The sequence below is a fragment of the Leiobunum rupestre genome, chromosome 7 (genome assembly GCF_980474605.1).
Source record: "Leiobunum rupestre chromosome 7, qqLeiRupe1.1.hap1, whole genome shotgun sequence".
Taxonomy (NCBI): domain Eukaryota; kingdom Metazoa; phylum Arthropoda; class Arachnida; order Opiliones; family Sclerosomatidae; genus Leiobunum; species Leiobunum rupestre.
In genome coordinates, this window is record NC_143390.1 from 10999831 (window position 1) to 11023833 (window position 24003).

Consider the following 24003-nt stretch of genomic DNA (forward strand, 5'->3'; position numbering starts at 1 on the left):
GCGATTTATTGCGAATGGGGAAAAAGCCAATTTCTAGCGATTGGGTTCGATAGTATGAGAGATAACAATTATGGTTGTTTTTATTGCCTAGAGATGGGGGAAAGCAACTGGTGATTAGAAGGGGTGAAAGCAATGGGGGAAAGGAGCTGGTGAACGAGAGATAAAGTATCCAGTGAATGGGGTTTGGGGGAAAGCAACCGGTGAACGGGAGAATCTGGTGATTAGAAATTCTGGTGATTGAGATGGGGGAAAGCAACCCGTGAACGAGAATCTGGTGAATAGAAATTCTGGTGATTAGAAATTCTGGTGATTGAGATGGGGGAAAGCATCTGGTGATTAGAAATTCTGGTGATTAAGGGAGGAACGAGAATCTGGTGATTAGAAATTCTGGTGATTAGAAATTCTGGTGATTAGAAATTCTGGTGATTAGAAATTCTGGTGATTAGAAATTCTGGTGATTAGAAATTCTGGTGATTAGAAATTCTGGTGATTAGAAATTCTGGTGATTAGAAATTCTGGTGATTAGAAATTCTGGTGATTAGAAATTCTGGTGATTAGAAATTCTGGTGATTAGAAATTCTGGTGATTAGAAATTCTGGTGATTAGAAATTCTGGTGATTGAGAGAGAGAGGCGCGGATGGGGGAGGAACGGGAGAGGCGCGGGTGAACGGCGGGAGCCAAGCTCTTTGTGTCCCGCTGGTGATTGAGAATGAAATTCTCAATCACCAGCGGGACATCCCCCTCTCTCTAGACTTTCTCGTAGATACGTGTCGGCAGAAATAAATTTTAATTTTTACGGGTCGGGTCGGCCAAATTTAATTTTTGAAAATTTCGTGTCGGGCCGGGTCGGCCTAATTTTCAATCGGGTCCGGGTCTGGCCGGGTTTTTTATATTTTAAAATTAAATGGACCGGGTCGGCCAGGCCAATTTTCAAAAGGGCCGGGCTTTTAAAAAAGGCCCGACCCGACCCGACCCAACCCGACCCTTACCCGCGTAGGTCGTGTGAAATGTTTCGGCCCTTCGGGTGTTGTACGAAGAGAGATAGACGTAATGAGTTCTGCGAGCAGCGCGACTAGCGTCTATTTCAAGGTCGTCTCAGTCGTCCGATTCGCCTAAACTTCTCTTACGCTTCGTTTTGGTTTTACTTTCGATTTCCCGGCGTTAAATTGTGTCTCGGCGTACTTTGAAAAAATATAGCTAAAAGAATTCTAGATATTCCCGCGTCACAAACGAGTGACGAACGTGTATTTTCCAGCACGGGTCCTCGAAGAACGAATTTAAAAGGTTCAACTCTTTCGCAACTAACTGTTCTTTACAAAAATGTTTAAATAAATAAATGCCACTTGTTATATTTTGTATTGCGTATCTACATCTACACTATATAAAAAAATAAAAAAAAAGCTTCATGCTATGGGTTACGGCGGTTCTTCGGGTCTTATCGGGTTTCCGGGTCGGGTGGGGTTTTCTGGTCGGGTCGGGTTTTTGGGAATTATCTGGTTTTCGGGTCTTGTCGGGTTTCCGGACCGGGCCGGGCAAAATCGATTTTTTAATTTATCGGGTCGGGTCTGGTCGGGCAAAAATTAATTTGAAAAATTTCGGGTCGGGTCAGGTCGGGCAAAATTTTATTTTAATTATTTCGGGTCGGGTCGAATCGGGCAAAATTTATTTTTACGTTTTTCGGGTCGGGTCGGGCCGGGCCGAAACAAAAGTGGGCCCGACTCGTCTCTACTTTCTCGGATAGAACAAATCTTTACAACGAACGCTTTTTTTGTGGAATGTTTCCACTTATGTTTAATAGCAAAACAGAGCAATCAATTTGGTTATTTATTATTTGATTAATTAGAAGGTTGTGTTCGGCAGTCGATTAATTTTTATCCATGAATAAAATAAGCTCGGCTATATTTAAATAATATTTATTTAAATTACCAATAGTTGAATAAAAATTGTAAAATTTTTAAATAATCGAAGGTAAATAAACCTATTATTTAAATAAAACAAACAATTATTTAAATAAATACCACTTTTATTCAAATTAATGCTTGGTTGCGTAAAAAAACATAATTAAATAAGTTAAAATGATATTCGTTTTACCAACGTTTTTTTAAATAAATCGGAAAATTTGTGGATAATGAATAAACAATTCCGAACACTATTAGAAGGGCATTTGATCGTAGAAACCGGTTATGAATAGTTTGTAGTTTGATAGTATATAGTATATTTATGTAGTCAAAGGTGCCCGTCTTTATAAAATAATTATAAATAAATGGGCAAATTTACGCTGAATACCCGTATCTATTTGTGAACAATACTCTATTTTGCTACGTGCTAATGTGGCATACAGTTTGACCAATAAGCTTTTGCATTTAAAATTTCTTGCTATTTTACAAACCGCGTACAGGGTGCGTAAGCAGTCTCTTTTCAATTTTGAAATATGGAATCTAAACTATATTTCTCAATGTTTATCCTTCTGTATGTATGTATGTATCTATGTACAGGGCCGGCGGAAGGTGTGGGTAGCACTACCCACACGGTAAATTCCTAGTGGGTAAAATACCCACTTGGAATTCGGGGATGGGGGAGCTCCCCCCCCTAAAATTCGAAGAGTTTAGCAAAGCAATGCCCACTTGGCGAAATGAAAATTTTGATATTCTATTCCAGCATTTGGAAAAGTAGTGCTCAAATTCAAAATGGTTCCATATTTTTCTACACTTGAAGTCTTGAACACTTCGTCTAGTACTCTAGATGACAAATTTTGTTTAGAAACCGACTTCTCGAGTATCGCACTACGCATATCTTCATAGTTTCTAAGGAACTGTTTCGTCAACCTTCTAAATTGATTGTATTATTTTTACGAGTAATGTCTGTTTAAAAACATAGCTACGTCTCGCGTCGTGCTATCGTTTGTATTAACTGAGGGAATTAATGAGGACCGTGTTTTACAATTTAACAGTTAGTTTGTTTAACAAATATTAAAACTTCAGAGATTCAGGTAATGATTTGTGTTATAATTTTTCATAGTATTATAATTTTAATGTGTATAAGAACGGTGAACAGTTTCGGAACTTTCGTTTAATGGACTGATCCGACTAAAAATAGTTGTTAAGCCGATTAAAAGCTATTTCAAAAACTTTTAAACAACAAGAACCGTCACGTAAAATAAATATTCAAACAAAGTACGTAGTGTCCAGTTTCGATTTTCCGATTTAGTGAATAGTGTCTACGATAAATAGTAGTTACGGTCGTCGACCAGACGAGCTTATGAATAAACCTATGTTTCTTTTCTATTTCCTTTAGCGTCGCGAGTACTGCGTTACTACAAATGTTTGTTTAGAAGCTAGCACGTCCGACTTCGATTTATAAAATAAACACTAGTGGCGTAAATAGGGTCCCCCGCGGTCACACTGTGCGGGGCGTCCCCGAGTTCCAGGAGGCCCCTTTTTAATTCGTTTTATAACTTTGCTTTCGTTCTATTCTATCACGGCCTGCCTGGAACATAACGGACCCAGTCTTAAAGCTAGAGATGAGTCGGGCCCACTTTTTTCCGGCCCGACCCGACCCGAAAAACGTAAAAATGAATTTTGCCCGATCCGACCCGACCCGAAATAATTAAAATAAAATTTTGCCCGACCCGACCCGACCCGAAAAACGTAAAAATAAATTTTGCCCGATCCGATCCGACCGGACCAAAAATAATTAAAATAAAATTTTGCCCGACCCAACCCGACCCGACCCGACCCGAAATAATTAAAATAAAATTTTGCCCGACCCGACCCGAAATGGTTAAAATTAAATTTTGCCCGACCCGATCCGACCCATAAAAAATGAAAATAATTTTTGCCCGACCCGACCCGACCCGACCCGACCCGATAAAGTAAAAAGTCGATTTTGCCCGGCCCGTCCCGGAAACCCGACAAGGCCCGAGAACCCGACCCGACCCGGAAACCCGATAAGACCCGAAGAACCGCCGCAACCCATAGCATGAAGCTTTTTTTATTTTATTATATAGTGTAGATGTAGATATGCAATATAAAATATAACAAGAGGCATTTATTTTTTTAAACAATTTTTGTATTCAAAGTACGCCGAGACACGCGACCAAAACGAAACTTTAGAGAAGTTTAGGCGAATCGGACAACTGAGACGACCTTGAATTGATAGTCAATAGACGCTAGTCGCGCTGCTCGCAGTACTCAACTACTCTTTACGTCACTACGTCTATCTCTCTCCCACCCCCTCCCTCTCCCACCCCCTCTCTCTCCCACCCCTTCTCTCTCTCCCACCCCCTCTCTTTCTCACCCCCTCTCTCTCTCCCACCCCTTCTCTCTTTCTCACCCCCTCTCTCTCTCCCACCCCTTCTCTCTTTCTCACCCCCTCTCTCTCTCCCACCCCTTCTCTCTTTCCCACCCACTCTCTCTCTCCCACCCCTTCTCTCTTTCCCACCCCCTCTCTCTCTCCCACCCCTTCTCTCTTTCCCACCCCCTCTCTCTCTCCCACCCCTTCTCTTTTTCCCACCCCCTTTCTCTCTCCCACCCCTTCTCTCTTTCCCACCCCCTCTCTCTCTCTCCCACCCCTTCTCTCTTTCCCACCCCCCCTCTCTCTCTCCCACCCCCTCTCTCTCCCACCCCCTCTCTCTCCCACCCCTTCTCTCTTTCCCACCCCTTCTCTCTCTCCCACCCCTTCTCTCTCTCCCACCCCCTCTCTCTTCCTCTGTCCCTCTTCGTACAACACCCGAAGGGCCGAAACATTTCACATGCCCTACACAGTACGCAGTCGCGGGTAAGGGTCCATTTAATTTTAAAATAAAAAACCCGGCCCGGCCCTACCCGTATCCGATTCAATCGGGGGCCCGACTCGTCTCTACTTAAAGCGCAGTGTTGCATAATTATCGCTTGTTAATAGCTTTTAGTGAATATGAGAGTATCGAGTAGTGGGTGCTAGAAATCGAAATTAAGTTCATATACGCTTGTGGGTGTTATCCTGTTTATTATAAGTCATTCCTCAACTTCCTTTTATATTTTTGGAAAAGCTAGGCTAGCTAGGCTAATACCCAAGACATCTAGCGACTCATAATGCCTTTAAACAGGTGGCCGGGTTACAATGCGTAGGAGGATGGTTGCAAGCCCTTCATGCCACGCGAGCATACAGCTATCTACACTAACTATTACCGTTAACCTACTCAAGTTTTTCTACCCCCTACCGGCCAACTACCCACACGAGCCGAACGGTCCCGCCGGGCTTTCAACTAGTGGTTTAATTTATGTTTATAGCGGTCCCGCCGGGCTTTCAACTAGGGGTTTTAATTTGTGTTTATAACGGTCCCGCCGGGCTTTCAACTAGTGGTTTCATTTTATGTTTAGAACGGTCCCGCCGGGCTTTCAACTAGGGGTTTTAATTTGTGTTTATAACGGTCCCGCCGGGCTTTCAACTAGGGGTTTTAATTTGTGTTTATAACGGTCCCGCCGGGCTTTCAACTAGGGGTTTTAATTTGTGTTTATAACGGTCCCGCCGGGCTTTCAACTAGGGGTTTTAATTTGTGTTTATAACGGTCCCGCCGGGCTTTCAACTAGGGGTTTTAATTTGTGTTTATAACGGTCCCGCCGGGCTTTCAACTAGGGGTTTTAATTTGTGTTTATAACGGTCCCGCCGGGCTTTCAACTAGGGGTTTTAATTTGTGTTTATAACGGTCCCGCCGGGATTTCAACTAGCGGTTTTAATTTATGTTTATAACGGTCAAGATTAGAAAATCTAATCAAGATAAGAAAATCTTATCGAGATTAGAAAATCTTATCGAGATTAGAAAATCTAATCGAGATTAGAAAATCTAATCGAGATTAGAAAATCTAATCGAGATTAGAAAATCTAATCGAGATTAGAAAATCTAATCGAGATTAGAAAATCTAATCGAGATTAGAAAATCTAATCCAGATTAGACAATCTAATCGAGATTAGAAAATCTAATCCAGATTAGAAAACCGGATCCAGATTAGAATAATTTTGGTTGCGTTAATATCAGGTTGAACAATTATTGATGCGTAAAGCTTGGTACTGTCCTCTAGGTGGCGTTCGAGCGAAGTGAGTGCGCGGCGCCGTCAGGCGCCAATATTTAGCATACGCCAACTTGAAACTAAAGACATAGTCAGCTAACAATTACTACACTACACTACAATCTTAACGTCTGGGAGGCAGAGTTTGTGGATGGCCGTGTGAGGATGACCACCAATCCCCCAACGGGAGGTCGGAATACTTCCGCCTCGGGTGTCTCCACCACTGTCCCGACGTAGCCCCCCGTTGGCGTGGCGTTACACATGTATCGCGCTGATTAATCAAGTGGACGAGCGGACTAAATTGGTCCCACCAGGGAGCTTCTATAAGGGGAGACTCGGAGACAGGTAAAATACATGTAACCCCCTTTTAAAAAACCGGCACTATGCTTACGCAAAATACGGTACACGTTCGCGCACCATTCTCCGCGCAGTGAGGGGGGAGATAAAATCTTCTACTGTTGGCACGTGACGCTTCCCCTCTTACTACGGAATGCGCCAAAGGAGATGCGCGTCAGTGTACCGGTTTTGCGTTCGCGCCGTTTCCGTGTTGTATACCTTTCCCCTTTCCTTAAAAAAACCCCTTATAGAAGCTCCCTGGTCCCACACGTTACAATCACGAATATACAGTCACGAATATAAAACAAGTCAGCCCAGGCCGTAATATTAGTTCCACATCAGTGTATTCGAGTGGGCAAATCCATACACCCTTAGTAGACACAGGTAGGCAAACTAATACAAAAGCTGTCGAGGCTACGTGATTTCTTATCGTTTGATATATAAATTGCCTTTCTAAGTTAAAGAGTGGATGCAGCCCACCATCAGGAGACCAGGATGGGCAAACTGATATAAAAGCTGTTGAGCGCATGTGATTTCCTATTGTTTGATATATAATTTACCAATCTATGTTAAAGAGTCGCCAGCGCCCATTCTCAGGATACGCGGGTGGGCAAACCAATACGAAAGCTGTTGAGGCCATGTGATTACCTATCGTTAGATATATAAAATTCCATCCTAAGTTGAAGGATTAAAACTTGGGCGCCACCCACACTCGGGATACGTGGGTGGGCAAACAAAATACAAAAACTGCTGAGGCCATGTGATTTACTATCGTTAGATAAAATTCCATCCTAAGTTGAAGGATTAAAACTTGGGCGCCACCCACACTCAGGATACGTGGGTGGGCAAAGCAATACAAAAGCTGTTGAGGCCATGTGATTTCCTATCGTTAGATAGACGGAAAATATCAAAGGTGAATTAGGTAAGCAAAACACGACGAACATAATTCCTTTAAATTATTGAAATTAGTGGAAATATGATTTGAAGAAATTCTTAAACTGGGATTAAAATGGGTTTATTTTAGGAAATTTATATCAAACATTTGGGTAGTTTAGGCACAGAAGGCCTGTAAATTCGCAAATTCATAAAAAATACCCATGAATTTATTAACTTGTTTTTTTCGATCACTCTCCTTTTAATGGGGTTGGTCGGAGGGGGCGGAAATTAACGTCACTGCGTGCGCGTCAAAGAGTTCTATCGAATGAGACCAACTGTTTTTTTGGTCACTCTCCCTTTAAGGGGGTTGGTCGAAGGGGGCGGAAATTAACGACCCTGCGCGTTCTATCGTTTGATATAAAAAGTACCTTCCTAAGTTAAAGAGTTGACTTTAACGTATTGTTATTAAAGGGGGGTCGAAATTGTGCCCCCCGTTTACCTGACAGAACTGAAACTGGCCATCGGTAAAAGTTGTGTAGCCCCACACTGTAATTCAAACTTCCCGCCACGCCCGTGTCACCCTTCGTGTAAATCCACTGGGTTGGGGGGAGGCGAAGTTTGAGGTTCATTTGACCTTAAACACCGTAAATATACGTAAAATAACGCGGAAAAGGGAACAACAATTGCGACAACTTAACTAGCCATATACAAACTAATAAAGTGTTCAAGGCTAAAAGTTCAAGCATGAAGTACGACGAGGACGGCGTAGTTCGGTTGGTAAAGGCATCGGTTTTGGAGATTACGCGGACAGCAGCCAAGCACGTAGATATAGAAAGTCTAAGGGGGGGGGGCGGGCTATAACACAACCAGATGAAATCGCGAAATTTTTTCGTTAGCAATAACGCATATTTAAAGTACTGGCTAGACTCGGGACGAGTGACAATTACATTTCCGCACGTGTATCAAACGAAGTTTTATAATACATTTAATGTTGCGCTCCTTTCGTAAGAAAGGAATCGACTCCTAAGGGGGGGTTGAACCCCCTAAGCCCCCCTTATATACGTGCTTGCCAGCAGCTATCTAGGTTCGAATCCCGGGGTCGCCAATAATATAAGTAATATAAATTATATTATATAAGAAAGTGACACACTTATTTATTACTTCTGACCATACACGGTTTCGATAAGAAAGTGCCACACTTATTTTTTACTCCTGACTACACACGGTTTCGATAAGATACTGCCACACTTATTTATTACTTCTGACCATACACGGTTTCGATAAGAAAGTGCCACACTTATTTATTACTTCTGACCATACACGGTTTCGATAAGAAAGTGCCACACTTATTTATTACTTCTGACCATACACGACTTCGATAAGAAAGTGCCACACTTATTTATTACTTCTGACCATCCACGGTTTCGATAAGAAAGTGGCACACTTATATATTACTTCTGACCACACACGGTTTCTTTTTTTTTTTCAAAAATAAGAAAGACTTTATTGGTGTATATGGCAGCGGAGGCCTTCACACCATGTGCGTCATACAGAAATAGACAACAAATTTAAAGTATATGCAAACAGCGATAAGAAGATAAATAAACAAACCAAAAACAAAACTATTGGACTCGGTAAAGTTAACGAATGCCAAAGGCGTGGAGCAGAGTACACACGTCCGAAATAATCGGTAGTACACCTCGAGAAAAGGCCATACGGAGACCCGATACAGAATGAAGAAATTCACCTGCAGTAAGCGACGCCAAAAACGAATGGCGGGGACCTCTAGCAGCCCGACATTCAAAAAGAATGTGGTGAAGCGTCTCTATCGCCGCGCACTGACCGGAGCGACACACCGAAGACGTTCTTAAGCGAAAACGGAAAAGCACCGCAGCAGTTGGAAGCCGTTCACAGTTAACACGTGCTACTAACGAGTTTTGCCAACGTGGCAACCGAAGACCCGCAATACAGTCCCGTGACGGATCAGTCTTGTAACACCCGACGCCCCGAGCCGAAACAAAGTGGTTCCATGAAACCTGGCAAGAGTCCGTAACCGGAACCGAAACCCGTGTTTTAAGGTAGCTTTTGGTACGAGGCAAAAAACCATCGGCCGCGCAGGATGGTCGATAGCCGCTACTGTGGCACATTTGTCCGCCATCTCGTTCCCTGGGATACCGGCATGAGCCGGACACCACAATAGTTTAACACGCCCGGGGTAACCGTGACAGAGGCTCCGGAAACGTAGCACTTGAGGGTCAGGGCCGTCCCCCAAAATCATAGCCAGGGCCGATTGTGAGTCGGAGCATACGACAATGTTCCCGAGACCTTCACTGCGAGCGAAAGCCACCGCTTGATTAATGGCAAAGAGCTCCACCATGTTAATCGGGCGGCCCGGATCAACAACGAACGGATGAGCGACATCGCGATCAGGAATGCAGAAGCTGGCGTAGGCACAGCTGGAGACGTCCTGGAGGGAGCCGTTGGTATATGTGACCACGGAATCGCCGGCCATTGCATGGAGTTCGAAAAAGAAGAGCAACTCGACATCCGAGAACTCGGACTTTGAGGAGTTCAGACAGCGGGGAAATCAGGCTGGGAGAAGGAACCAAATCATGAAACCAGTTAAGATTAAGAGTGACAAGTTGACGCCAGTATTTGAGGATCGTTGGAGTATTATGTATCATCCAGATGTGTTCAAAGTGACTGAGAGTGGCCACCGAGCCAGGTATGTAGCGCCTGTAGTAGTCGGGAGCATCGGCGGCGGCGGACAGGTTGACAAACTGCATACCCAGCAGATCTCTACGGTGGGAAAGCGGCATGATCCCCGCTTCAGCTTCCATTAACTGAATACTCGTCGACTTGGGAACACCCAAGAGGACACGAAGCGCAGCATTTTGGAGATGGTCAAAGCGCCGTAAGTGGGTGACAGCCGCGGAGTTATAGACGATGCTAGAATAATCGATCCGGGAGCGAATAAACTGCATATACAACACCTTGAGGGCGCGGTGAGAGGCTCCCCAGTATGTACCAGAAACCGCGCGCAACAAATTTAGCATGGACGATCGATATAAGGCAACAATGTGGGCGCGGCAGGTCAGATTATGATCGAGGGTAACACCGAGGTAGACACATTGTTCCACCCTCGCCAAAGAAGAGGTCCCGAGTGAAAAATTGATATCATCGTAAAAGGCCGCGCTTCGTTTGCGGAGAAGACCATGTATTGGCACTTAGACGGTTGAAAAGTGAGGCCCCATTCGCTACAATACTCCACTATATTGTCAAGTGCAATCTGTAAGTGCTCCTGCAGAGTGACGGCATGAAGACAAGTGACCCAGAGCTCCAGATCATCGGCATGCTCACCGTGTAAAACGCCCACTGGGCTAGAGTCCGTGATGGCCCCGAGAATGACGTTGAAAAGCGTTGGGCTAAGTGAACTCCCCTGCGGCGTGCCTCGCTTGACCTCGAAAGTGTCCGATACCGTCTCCCCAATACGTATCGCCGCCGTCCGTTCACGTAGAAAATCTGCCAGCCAACGGAAAAGGTACAAACCCTTCGCCCGGAGTTTCTCCAACATTACATCATGGTGAATGCTTCCAAAAGCGTCTTTCAGATCCAAAAAGATAGCCACACAAGAGTGTCCCCTGGCAAGGGCCAATTGAGTATCCTGCACGAGGCGCACTAAGTTATCCGTGGGCCACCTGCCCTTACGAAAGCCGGATTGGGAATCCGGGATGACAGCGTTGTCGTCCAAGAACCAAGTCAATCGACTCAGCCCCAGTTTATCGAAGACCTTGCCAAGCGTCGGAAGTAACGAAATTTCTCGGTAGGAAGTGGCCTTTTGGGGATCTTTGCCCGGCTTGCAGATCGGGTGCAAGATAGCGTATTTCCAAGCTTTTGGGTAGGAGCCCGCTTCCCACAAGGAGTTAAATAGCTTCAGGAGGGATTCGCGGAAGAGCGAGGGTGTGTTCGTCAACATCAGACTGGAAATATCGTCGGCGCCTGGAGCTGTGTTCAAGACCGTAGCAAGTTCCGCAAACGAAAAGGGTGCGTTATACTGGGCCCCCTGAGGGAGGTCAACGACCGAAGGCTCGGCTAAAAAAACGGCGGGTGGGTGGAAGGTGACCAGGGGCCTGGGCGGAGGTGGCCCAAATTCTCGCAACATCAACCGCATTGTTGGAGGTGTGTCCACCATCAACCAACGTAATGGCTCTAGGCGAGGTGGATCCTTTCGTGCGTCAGGGTCCAGGACGAGTGACCATTCAACCTATGACAGTACTCTTGCCAGCTTTTCCGCTTAAGCGATTTCACGTGGCGCTGAAACTCGGCCGAAGCCTTACAGAATATGATGTATATTGCTGTGTCATTGCTACGAATAGCCCTCCGCCTCAGAGCCGTCACTTGGTTAGCCCGCGTAGCGCATGAAGCATCCCACCACTGTGGAGAACGAGGCTGTGAGGCGGGGCCAACCGCCCTCTTCGGAATATGCGCCTTGGCCGCACTCTTGAGAAGAGACGTAGTGGAGGCCACCGTTGCTTCAAATGCCGGTTCGGCCACACCAGCCTCCAACATCCGACGGAAGCCGTTCCAATTTGCTAGCGGGTAGTGCCAGCGTGTCCCACTCTTGATGTGGGTGGCAAGCAGAGCATCGGACTCCAGAAGTATGGGGAGATGGTCGCTTGAGCCGCCCTGGAGCGTCCGCCAAGACAGAGAAGGCGCCAAGTCAGGAGTGACGAACGCCAGATCCAGCGCACTATCGGCAGAGGACCGGGCATGACGAGTAATATCGCCCGTATTAAGCAGGACCATCCTATCTTCATCTTCTAACCAGTCGACTAAAAACGATTGTATGGATTAGATATCGTCTGCTAGGTAGACTGCTTCACTTTTTTTGTGTCAGAAAAAGCTGAAATGCTTGTAAAAGTGTACAGATACTGCAAAGGCAGCAAAGCTGAACCAAAGGACTGGTAGAAATCTGAAGTCATAAGTCTCAAGTCTCAACTATTAAGTTAACAAGCCGGTTAACTTTAATATTAATAATAATAATCAGCTAGGCTAATACCCAAGGCACCACCTTAGGCCTAAATCATCAAGCGACTTTTAAAGCCATTAATTAATTATTAAATTATAATATATATATATATATATATATATATATATATATATATATATATATATATATATATATATATATATGCCTTTTCATTAAAATATAAAATTTCAAAGTGGGTTTTTCTCAGGTGTGTTTTTAAAGTGTTTTTTTTGTTTTCGAACCCTGGCCCCTGCCATGTCGTAATAAAACATTTGAATCTACTCACCGATAACTGGCTTTTTCCCTGAGCCACAAAGGAAGGTGGCGATAGAGACCGAAGTAATATGGGACCAGTGCCGGATTAAGACCATTGGGGGCCTCTAGGCACTAGGCTATCGGGGGCCCCTTTAATACAAGTAGAGGACCATTTTGAAAATGGGAAATGGTTTTTTTCCATGGGCGCCCGCAGAGGTGTGCAAACGGGGAAATTGCTCCACCCCCCTTTCTTTAGCCATACCTCTTTACTCGCCCCCCCCCCCCGAATTGGGCCTTGCCTTGTTGTTTTGTCTGTTGAACTTTCTGGGGAGTGCAGTGACGAAGAAGAGTGATCCAGTTACTTGAAATGTGTGTTACATCAATTTCGGGAAACTTATATCCCTATTCCTACTAAGCTTTAGCTATAGCTCGTTCATTTATCGGATCGTTGTGTGTGTAAATGTTATATATTTCATCGGGCGAGTTCGCTATATGAATTGAAATTATTTCTGCCGGCGTCCATGCTCTCAGTAGCGTAGGGGGTGGACTTGCCCCTTGGTCCACCCATCTGGCTATGCCACTGCATGCTCCTCTCTATTTGAACTCTGTTTGAACCCAGAAACCAACCTTTTTCTATTTGACTAGGCAAAAACCTAACTTTTCGCCCTACCACTCTAAGACCAAGCACTTAATTACATACGTTCCTGAATTCCATAAGTGACAATTCGCAACGTAACTTAAACCAAAAAATAAATAAAAATGCCATAGCACCCACTTAATAGTTCGACTATTCAAATTTGTTTAATGCTGGGAAAATGTTGTCAATTCAAATACTAACGATGTTTATATGAAAGACCACCTCTCTGCTGAGCGGCCTGACACGGAATCACAGAGTGGACAAGAGATTGGTTATGCAAGGTTACAAGGTAGTCGTTTTGGTACGGTTCTACCTCTATAGATCACCGTAAAACGAAATAGAGGCTACGCGGCAGTAGCGGACTGGGTCTAAAAATGTGGACTGCCAGGGGTCAAAGGGGGCCCACCCAAAACCAGAGGCGTAGACAGGGGGAGACACCCTCCGAAAAAGGAACATTCCCCCCTGAAATATTGTTTTATGTTAATAATTTTTTCGCTTTAATTATTTTTACTCAATTGTGTGCGAACTACGCTACTGCCGAAAACTAGAAGGATAAATGCTGAAATATTTTTAATTAAATCAAGGAATACCACTGGGCATGCCTCAGGCTGGAATCAAACCAGTGACCTGTGGGTTGCGGTCCCAACGCTTCTTCCATTTGGACTACCTAAGCCCACAATAAAAGTGTTCCCTTGTTTCGCGTAAAATATATCCCGATTTTTTATTAAGCCATACCATTTTATAAATCACCTAGTAGTAACAGTTCCTTTCAATTGGAATACTCTTTGAAACGGCAACTCATAGGTCGCTGGTTCGTCGCCATTTATAGCGATATAATGTTTTTAATAATTACAGATAACATATTAAAGGCAATATACAGTCGATACTAAATGTAAACATAATTATACAGATTGTTATTATTAGTTTATATTTTAGACAAATGCTAGCTTTTTAAATAGGTATACGGTGCCGAAATTTTACTTATTAACCGGTTGTTTAAAAGCATGTTTCATGTTCCACTATATTTTGAGTAATCGTTGGAATACACTAGATGACTGTGCGAATCTGTCCATAATTGCTTTTACATCCAATTCATCTAACAATTACAAATACTCGGGCTTAGCCAAACTTTAAAAATGTGTTAAAAATGGTTAAAATTGTTTTGAAACTGATTCCACGCTGAACCGCCAGCGCCTCGGCACCCCGACGATGTCATTGGAACTTTTTTTTTAAATAAAATATTAAGTTTTAGTTTTATTCAGTAAAAATAGAATTAAATATTGAAAGTTTTGGAACTTCTATTATACTTTGAAGCTACTATAATGTTGACATAGTGTTGAAGGTTTAAGGTGTCCCACTGACCAAATTTATCATGGGGCCCACCTGCCATCGGGCAGGCCCAGTCTATGGCCAGTCCGTCACTGCTACGCGGTACCTTATCTCGACTTACTCGAATTCGTTTTTTAGTGTTTTTCGGAAGAGCATTTCATATTTCATTTATATTATAAATATTAAAAAAAGAATCAATATAGTTTCAAAGTTATTGATTGTTTTCATAAGCTTAAGGTTTTTTTTTTTCAAATAATTTATTCTTTGAACTAGCGTATTGACGTGGGATCTTTCGGGGCCCCCTGACCCTCGGGGGCCCCTAGGCAAGTGCCTAGTGTGCCTAATTCTTAATCCGGCACTGATTCTTTTTATTTCTTTGGGGTGAACTCGAGCTAAATTGAATAAATACTTTTTATGGAAAACCTAAAAGGCTAATTCACTCGGGAAGATAATGAAATTAATTAATTAATCGACGAATAATTACGGAACTTATCGCGCCATGAGTTTCATTGATATCCGCCATTTTGCAAAATGGCGTCGGATTTGTACGAATCTCTATAGTACTAATTCACTCGGGCAGATAATGTAAATATCAGATTAATCGGAATCAAATAACCGAACTTATATTATTTATATACGCCATATTAAAAATTTTGTATTATACTTCAAATTACGACGTATTTATTCAATTTAGCAAGAGTTCACCCAAAATTGTTTTTACGCCCTTATTAGTGCAAAGTAATCGAAAAATGTAAAATTTACAATTTTTCTCATCTAAAAAAAATTATTTGAATTTTTTAAGGACCTTATAATTTGTAATTTTCCCATGATATTTTGCGTTGAATTTTTTAATTTTAAGTTGTCAGAAACATTATTGGTTGCCATGGCAAAACGGAAACCCAGCGTAACTTTACTCTTTAGCTTTTTAAATGTACATCTAGGTCTAACAATCCTCCAATTTTGAATAAAATCGATCAGAACCACCTCGGGTTGTCTCCTTAAGTAATTTTTCCGTAACGTAATACTTAATTGTAAAAACTTATCCAGTGCACATTGCATAACTGTAAATTAAGTATTCGATCGAATAGTAACTTAATTGTAAAAACTTATCTTCTACATCTTCCAGAATGTATTTTATTCGGTCGTTAGCTGGTTGTACTTGTCCGCTCTCACTTAAACGTTTCTCGACGTGGATCTGGCACCTGTCTTTGAGGAATCTACTCCTGGAACATAATTTTTCAGGTTCTAGACCATTTCAATTAGCCCATCCTTACAGTTACTGCATATTAACATATTCTTTATTCGAAACGATTGGTATAATAATCGCTACTTTTATTACAATATATGAAATTTTTGAAATAGCAATATTTTTTACCTCTCCAAGGGGACTTTGTACCCTAGGAGGGGTTATACAACCACCGTGTCTGTCTGTCTGTCTGTCTGTGGGTGGGTCTGTCTGTGAGGCCTGCGAACGCGTTCGCATTTTCGGGGCAAAGGGTTTCTTAGAATCAGGGAAAAGGTTTTTCCAAAAGCGCCCTCTTTTTGTCATTGGGTGTAGTATAATTTTTTAATCGGCCGGGATTCAAACCCGAGCCCTCTTGCACGACAGGTGAGCGTTCTACCGCAGAACCACGGGTACAGTTACGCTTTGCTGAAAATTAAAAACTCTTCCGAGGAGAGGTATATTTTGGCTTGCCAACTTGTTATACTTTAGTATCTATAGTTACCTACGTATTTCTACCAGCCTGAATAATTGGTGCGCATTTGGAGCAGCTACATTCAATTTCTCAATGGATTCTTAGCTTTTAGCTCAACTGATTAGAAAATTTAAAATCTATTTCTTTATTAAATTGTCGGCATTTAAATCTTAAATTCTTATAATATTTTCTTTTTGACATTATTTGGAAAAATATTAATACACTAAATACTCTTGCCACTTTATTTGGGTTCACTGATAAACAACTGATCATTTTATGAAAATAATTTGATTCATTGAAAAATAAAGTCCAGTTTTTTTGGAGCTCGCATCACGAGCGGATAGCGACCCGACAAAGTCCTGAATGACGTCAATACTTTTTGGATAACGTAGGGATGATGACGAAAAAGAAAAAGGTTGAAATGCAAAACAGTACTAATTTTTTAAAATGAAATGCGCCCCCCAGCCCCATACAAAAAACTTTGGGCCATCTATAACGCAACCTGGAGGACAGCAACAAGCCTTACGCATCAAGTATGGTCAACCCGATATTAATCCTGCACTACAGCTCTTCAATTTCGGTTCCCAAAGATCCTATTTTTAACTTTAACTCAACAAAATTTGTGCATTGTGACTGACTACAACCTTCCATAAAATATGGAACAGCAACTGGCTCAATACTTGCTACGGAGTGCAGGATTAATATCGAGTTGACGATACTTGATGCGTAAGGCTTGGTTCTGTCCTCTAGGTTGCGTTATAGATGGCCCATAGCTTTTTTTTAGTATGGGGCTCGAGCGAAGTGAGGGCGCGGCGCCGTCAGGGGCCAAAACGTAGTTTAGATGTCTGTAAACCGTTATTTCATTTTATAAAGTTAGTACTGTTTTGCAGTTCAACCTTTTTCTTTTTCGTCATCAGTCCTACGTTATCCAAAAAGTATTGACGTCATTCAGGACTTTGTCGGGTCGCTATCCTCTCGTCTCACATCTCTGTAACTAATCATTATAAGACTCATGTTCATTAGTATTTTTTCAAGCATTGGGACCCACAAAACAGGCCCCTAAAGGTTTGACATACTATGCCTTACCATCCTGTATACATATAGCTATAAAAAATCCTTTATATTTTCTGGTGCCAAGAGTGCTAAAAATAGTTTTAACTTTAACAAATTAATCAACTCTCTTACGATGGTTTTGTGTAATTAAACCACATTAATTTGAAAACACAACAATTTTTTTTAAAGAAATTACAGGTTTCGCTGTATTGGAAAATATTGTAAGCCCTAGGTCAGCTGGTGCGGACTTAGAGATCCTGGGCCCATAGGCAGATAAGGAGTCTGGGCCCCCTTTTCACGCGCTGCATTTACTCTTAGCCCTGGAACTAGGCTGTGCCTGAACTTCCCTGATTCAGTGTAGAAGTCTGCGCTCTACGGTTATATTACTAAATGAAAGCTCTTAACAATCGTCGACTAAATATGCGACAATTATGCAACATTGCGATTTAAGGCTGCGTCCGTAAACTGCCAGGCAGAAATTTTTGTAATTTTAAAACAAAATCTTCTACCTAGGAATTTCTCCAATATAAATTACGATTGATATTATAGATTTATGCCTTCGAATACAGTAATTACGGTCACTGGATGGCCCCTTCCAAGGATGGGCCCCTAGGCCACGGTCTAGGTTGGCCTAGGCGGAAATACGGCACTGTAGGTCAGTACATTAATAACAAACATTTCTTAACGGTGAATAATCGCGAAACGGGACTCCTCCAGCGGATCACTTCGATGAGCAGCGTGACGTGAAACTAGAAACTCAGAAACGCGTTCACTAAGAAACCGGAGTTCGTGAAAGATAAACTTCTAAATTGAACTTACAATCAGAACTACCAGCTTTTCATATTTAATATAATGTTAATTACCCGCCAATAGAGAAATGAAAAACAAATACTTCTTAAAATGGAATCTTTTAAGTCGAAATCTAAAGCAATTGGAACAAACTAATAAAGGCGCGTTAAATATTAACTTAATCGAAAATATATATATTTAATAGTCAAAACATAACCATTAATAACGTAACTACATCATTTGCTTTATAACGACTTCTATTAAATATGATGACAATTTCTATGGTTCTTAAATGTACGCATTCTAATGAACGTTTTTAAGACTAATTTAAAGTTTTAACTAATATGAAGTCAACAATGTTAATGCGTCTCGCTTTTTAGTCTGGCTGACGAAGCTACTTTATTAGCTTATTTAAATCTTTACGCTATTGTTCTGAGACGTTTTAGCCCGAAACCACAGGTGTGTTTATTTTACATCTATAGTTTATTTTAGAATACTTATTTTAACTCTGTTTTTGATTATACACTTTTGTAAATAATCAAAATTATGTGCCTAAAAATCGCTAAAAATGGACCAGAGTTATCTTACTGCTTAAAAGTCATAAATGAACTTTTGTCATTTGTTATTAATTTTATCGCTTCATCGACAAGCTGATGATTTTATAGAAACCATTAATTCAAGAAAGAATATCCTTCGTCAGTTTATAAGGCTGTCTACCGCTTTTTAGGAGGCAATATCTCTAAAACGAAGCACATAAGTAGCTATGTTCATTAAACATTTTCTACATTGTACTTATACGACCCAAATAAAACGCCCTAGAGTCAGTGTTTTTATCTATACTTAACGCTTTGGAGTGGTGTTTTTTTACAGTTGCAAATATAATCTTAGTTATTTTTCAAGGGATATAATTCAAACACATTCTATTACAGTTTTAGTCTGGTCATACAATTTTGAAGATGTTTTGGAATTATTTTAAAATACGCAAATAAATTATTGTCGACACAATAAAAAAAACCAGCTCCGAAAAATGAAATAAGACTAATAATCACGAATTATAACAACATTTTATGTATATTTTGAAAACTAATCATTTTTTAATGCAAAAGTGACATGTAAGATATGTTTCCACGACGGTGCTCCAGCACATCAAAAATATCTTAATTCGGAGTTCCCCCAGCGATGGATCGTTCGGTTCCTTGGTCTGCAAGATCGCCTGACTTTAACCCGTTAGAGTTAGACCAATAGCATGACCTGATGTATCTAGTATGTTATAATTGTCTAAATGTTTTATTGTATATGCTTATAACTTAATTTAGAAATGGCTACGCAAAAACTTTTTTAGGTACTACCAACTTGTTTTGGTTCATAACGTAAATATTACCTTCGTTAGAAATGAAAATTTACCTTTTTCGCTTATCGGTGAAAAATAAATTTAAGAAAACTACGAAATTCTGAAATTTAGATAAATGCCCTGGCCGATCGCCCTAGGGCATCCTCTATACACTCTTTTTCGCGGTCTTGTTGAACCCCCTTTTTGTGCGCCCGCTAGTCGGCCATTACCTGGAACCACCGGCGGGGGGGGGGGGGGGTCTAGGCTCGGGTCTTTGGTCCCAGGATATGGAGAATGGGGGTTAAGGGGGGTAAAATCAACATGAACGCGCCCAGCGAAATTCCCAAAAAAAGAGTGTATATACAGTTAATACTTTGGTATTTTGATAAGTTTCTTATTCAAGTTTTTTTGGATTAAATGTATATAAAAACATTTATTTAAAAGAGGTATGATATTTCTGTTACCTCCTTAATTAATACTTTACTTTCTGGTAAAAGCATAAAAATCTCACGTTTGTACACCCGGTTTCAAAAGCTTCACCTTGCTTTTTAAAATAAAGTCGGAATAATTTTTAAAATGTTTCTGAATTATTTTAGAATAGAAAATGATCGAGAAAGAGTTTTATTTCTATTTAATAATATTTAATAATAATAAACGATACACATTTGACAAAGAACAAGCTTCTATCACAGAGGTGGCGCCATTAGAAGTCTGATTTTTAAATAGTCGAAGTCTTCCAGATGGCGCCAGTAGTTCGTAACAGGGAAAAGGTAGGTCCTGGCTTTTGGAATTATTACTTCTTGGAAATTTCCTTGAAAATGTTTTATTGAAGACGAGTAAATAACTAGATCTTAACAGATTTCTATTATTACGGGATTAAAACAGGTTGCGTAGTTAATTACTGGTTCACTAGGTAGTTATGACGGATAAAGCACTTGCCAGCCAACGGTTTTGATATACCAGGGTACATGAAAAAGAAAAGGTTGTTGGACTATAATACAACAAAGGTAAAAACCGTATAGAACTGCAGTTCATGATGTACATGTACGTCTATCGTCTAATTTGTCGTCGTATACCCTGATTTATCAATATACACCAGCAGGACATCTTGAAGAATACTAGTTGTTATCTAAGTCTCGTGTGAACTTCTTTCTGGTTCTGATTAAGACTTTATAGTCAGTGTTGCCAGATTGTGGTAAATATTCCATATTGTGGGAATTTTTGGGGCCCAATTTGGCTCTGTTGGAAAAAGGTATTTTTTTTCAAAAACGTTGATTTTGCGGGTGTTTATCCTATGTTTTTTTTTTGTAATTTGACTTTCAATAGGAAGCCCAAAATTATCTAGAGCAGTGTATTTTCGTGAATACTGGGATTTTATACATAATATAAATGAGACGCCTCCATATACTAGAATCAATCAATGCATAGGCCTAACAACCAAAATGTTTAAAAATTGTAATTTCAATAAAATTTTATTTAAAAAAATCAATTAAATTTTTTTTTGAAAATTATGGCATGTTTTCCGTTGAGTAGTCTTTGGGGGCGGGGCTAAATAGGGGCAAGGATGATAGGAAGGGAGGCGAAGTAAGAAGGATGAACGCACCAGCATCCTTGTAAGAAGCTTAGCGCGCGCTCGGCGGGAAAATGGCGGCAGCACGTAGCGTAGTGGCCGCAATGTTGCCGCCATTTTTCCGAAATTTTCCCGCCGAGCGCGCGCTAAGCTTCTTACAAGGATGCTGGCGCATTCATCCCTCCTAGTCCTACTTCGCCTCCCTTCCTATCCCCCTTGATAGGGGTGTGGGTAATCGTGGGAAATTTACTATCCAGCAATGGGAATTTCGACTTTCAAACATTGGCAACACTGTTTATAGTACGGGAAGTTTAGGGTTTCACTTTACAGGCAACTTCATTTGGTCAAAATGTTCAATATTTCCGCTTATATTGTATTTACGGCTATAAACATAATTACGAAAAGTAGGGCTCGGTTATTGTCTATAGAAACGGTTCTATGGAATATTTCGTTGCAAGTCATCGTTTTTACGCAATCACAAATTGAACGTTGTACCCGAAATCCTTTTTACAACTTGGCACCATCCTTTTACTAAAAACGCAGCGGCAGGCGTTAAATTTTAGAGCTTTTCCATGGAGATCCCATGATAAAAACTGATAAACCCTTCTTCGATCTAGCATTCACATACAAATGTTTTAAAAAAAGGAAACGGGCGTAATCATGAGCTTACAAAAATCATCTAAAATCTTTCATTCGATGGAAAATCAATTTTTCCCGCGTCATAATAATTCTAATGGTTTACGCTTTCAGCGTCAGATGGCGATACTGAGCAGTCAAGATACGGTTTTCAGTTTAAGAAAAGATGGCGAGCATTATAGTTTCTATCGCGAGAGCTGCGCAGTTAACTTTCACGAAAGGCGTTTTAGACGAATCGTTCGCTGAAAATTTCGGTAGATTGAAAGAGTTAATTAACCAAGTAACCGTGAAAGATTTAAACTTAAGTCCTGAGGTCTTGTTGAGGAAAACAACTGGTCAACGTTCCTACTTTGGTCGCTCTGCTCCTGTCACTTATTTGGATGTTTATGAAGATGAACTCTTCTCCATTGGAATCTTCATCATTCATCCAGGCTGCAGAATCCCACTTCACGATCATCCAGGAATGCATGGCATTATTAAGGTTCTACACGGGCGTTTGAATATCCGAAGCTTCACAGTGTTGGGGAAAGAATTTACTTTGAAAGCACCAAAATCTGTCCGCAATAGTCAGGGTCTAGTAGCCTGTACACGAGAGTTAGATTCCACAGTTTCTCCCCAAGATGGCCTGTGCCTTTTAGGACCTCATGAAGGGAACTTACACGAAATAGTAAGTGTGGAAGGTCCTGCAGCATTTTTGGATGTATTAGCACCACCATACAGAGATGAACGCGACTGTCACTATTACGAATGCGTAGCTGAAAGCATTTCCGAATTATCTTCCGGCCCTAAAGGAAAAATCAATTGGTTTAGGTCCATTCCATCTCGGCCAGATTTTTGGTGTGACTCGGTCAAGTATACAGGACCAACAATAACGTTACATTAAAAGTGACCAGTGCAAGTAACGCAGATGAACAAATGTACTGATATTAAGATTTTTTCTATAGCTATTTATGATTAAAATTGCCAAATCATTTAAGTCTGAAGATTTCCTCGTATGTGTACCTGTAAATATTATAAAAAAAATTACCTTTGATTTGTATTTAAAATTACTTTTCTCTTTAATCTAATATAGTTTAGATTCTTAATTTATAAAATGATCAGTCTCTAAACACTGTAAAAACAAACTCACTATTTGTAAAAAGGAAAGAAAAAGGTGTTCATATTTTAAAGAAAGTTAATTAGAAGTTATTTATAAGTGCGATACGACATTTAACTCTTAAACAAACTGTCAAAAGTTTCTTTACGAGAGAAAAACTGTAATGATAGGTGTTTTTAGTTGTAAATTTCGCACAAACAGTATTGGATCTCTACGAAAGAAATGAGTGAAGTGTTGTTTTAAAATGCTATTATCAAAGATAGATTTCCAGAAATAATCCTATGAAGAACTTTTAAATATTGAATAAAATTAAATTATTATAATTAACTAGGTATATAGTACACCTATGATGGAAAATTTCATCGCATTTTAGGCTTTGAAATCTTCTCTGTAAATTCTGTATACAATAAGTACAAAATAGGTAAATAACGCATTTTCAGAGAATAAACTTTATTTAATAGAATTTCCTGGTGGTGCTCATTCTTACATTGCTACGGAGTCCCGCGGTACTGACACTTCTATAGGAGTTTCGCCTAATTATGGCCTACTTACTGTGTTTGTTGAAAAATTATTTTTTAATAAACGGCGTAATTAATTTTTAAACCAAACGCGTTTCACTAATCTTGGCTGGGATTAGCTTATTAGTTTTGCATGTTGCGCCATTTGTGGTTATTTTTAATTGGTTTATGAGGGTTCTGATATTAAGTTATTTTTCTTTGTAAGTATTTAAGATAAGATAACCCTTTATTAGGGAACTAAAATAAGAACTCGATTGGTCTGTTGCAACAGAAGTCATTGTATTTCGAGCACTATGAATATGTCATACCAGAAGTTAATAATATACCACGACTCTTCTACACGGGTTGGATTAGTTTGGCCACGGGAAGGGGGATATGATGAGCTGTGGCTTCGCAACCCTAGGTTATAATCATTTAATGCCGCTCGCCGCGCCATCTACCATTCGGCTATAGAATCGCGAAATCTTTCATTATTTATGAACGCTTGTTTGACGATGCTCAAAAATTGCTGTTTTAAGGTAAATTAATATTATTTAGTTTTGTCATGAAAATCATGCCTTTAGAAAACTAAGCGGTGGCAGTTGACTGATTCTTATTTGCTTTTATATTTTTAAATTAAGCCTAGGTTTAGCCTAGTTTACCTTACTTTGTTATTTGCCCATGCTAAAGCCACCTGTACTTTATTTTGAATAATGAATAGTTAAAAATAAATTAAAATACGTAAATGAAATTGTAATACACCATTAATATGCTGTTGTATCTATATTTAAATATATATTTACGTATAATTTAAAATAAAATTAGTACT

The 24003-nt window shown here is 40.6% G+C and overlaps 1 protein-coding gene across 1 annotated transcript; it reads left to right on the plus strand.

Moving 5' to 3' along the window:
- The first annotated feature begins 21706 nt into the window (after positions 1-21706).
- On the plus strand, positions 21707-23109 carry LOC149934421 (2-aminoethanethiol dioxygenase). Its single transcript, XM_090181607.1, has one exon. It carries the CDS (start codon positions 21748-21750, stop codon positions 22462-22464), a length of 717 nt encoding a protein of 238 aa, XP_090037733.1. The 5' UTR covers positions 21707-21747; the 3' UTR covers positions 22465-23109.
- The last annotated feature ends 894 nt before the right edge of the window (positions 23110-24003 follow it).

Excerpts from the sequence above, each read along its gene's own strand:
- LOC149934421 (XM_090181607.1), top strand. The coding sequence starts at position 21,748 with ATGGCGAGCATTATAGTTTCTATCGCGAGAGCTGCGCAGTTAACTTTC.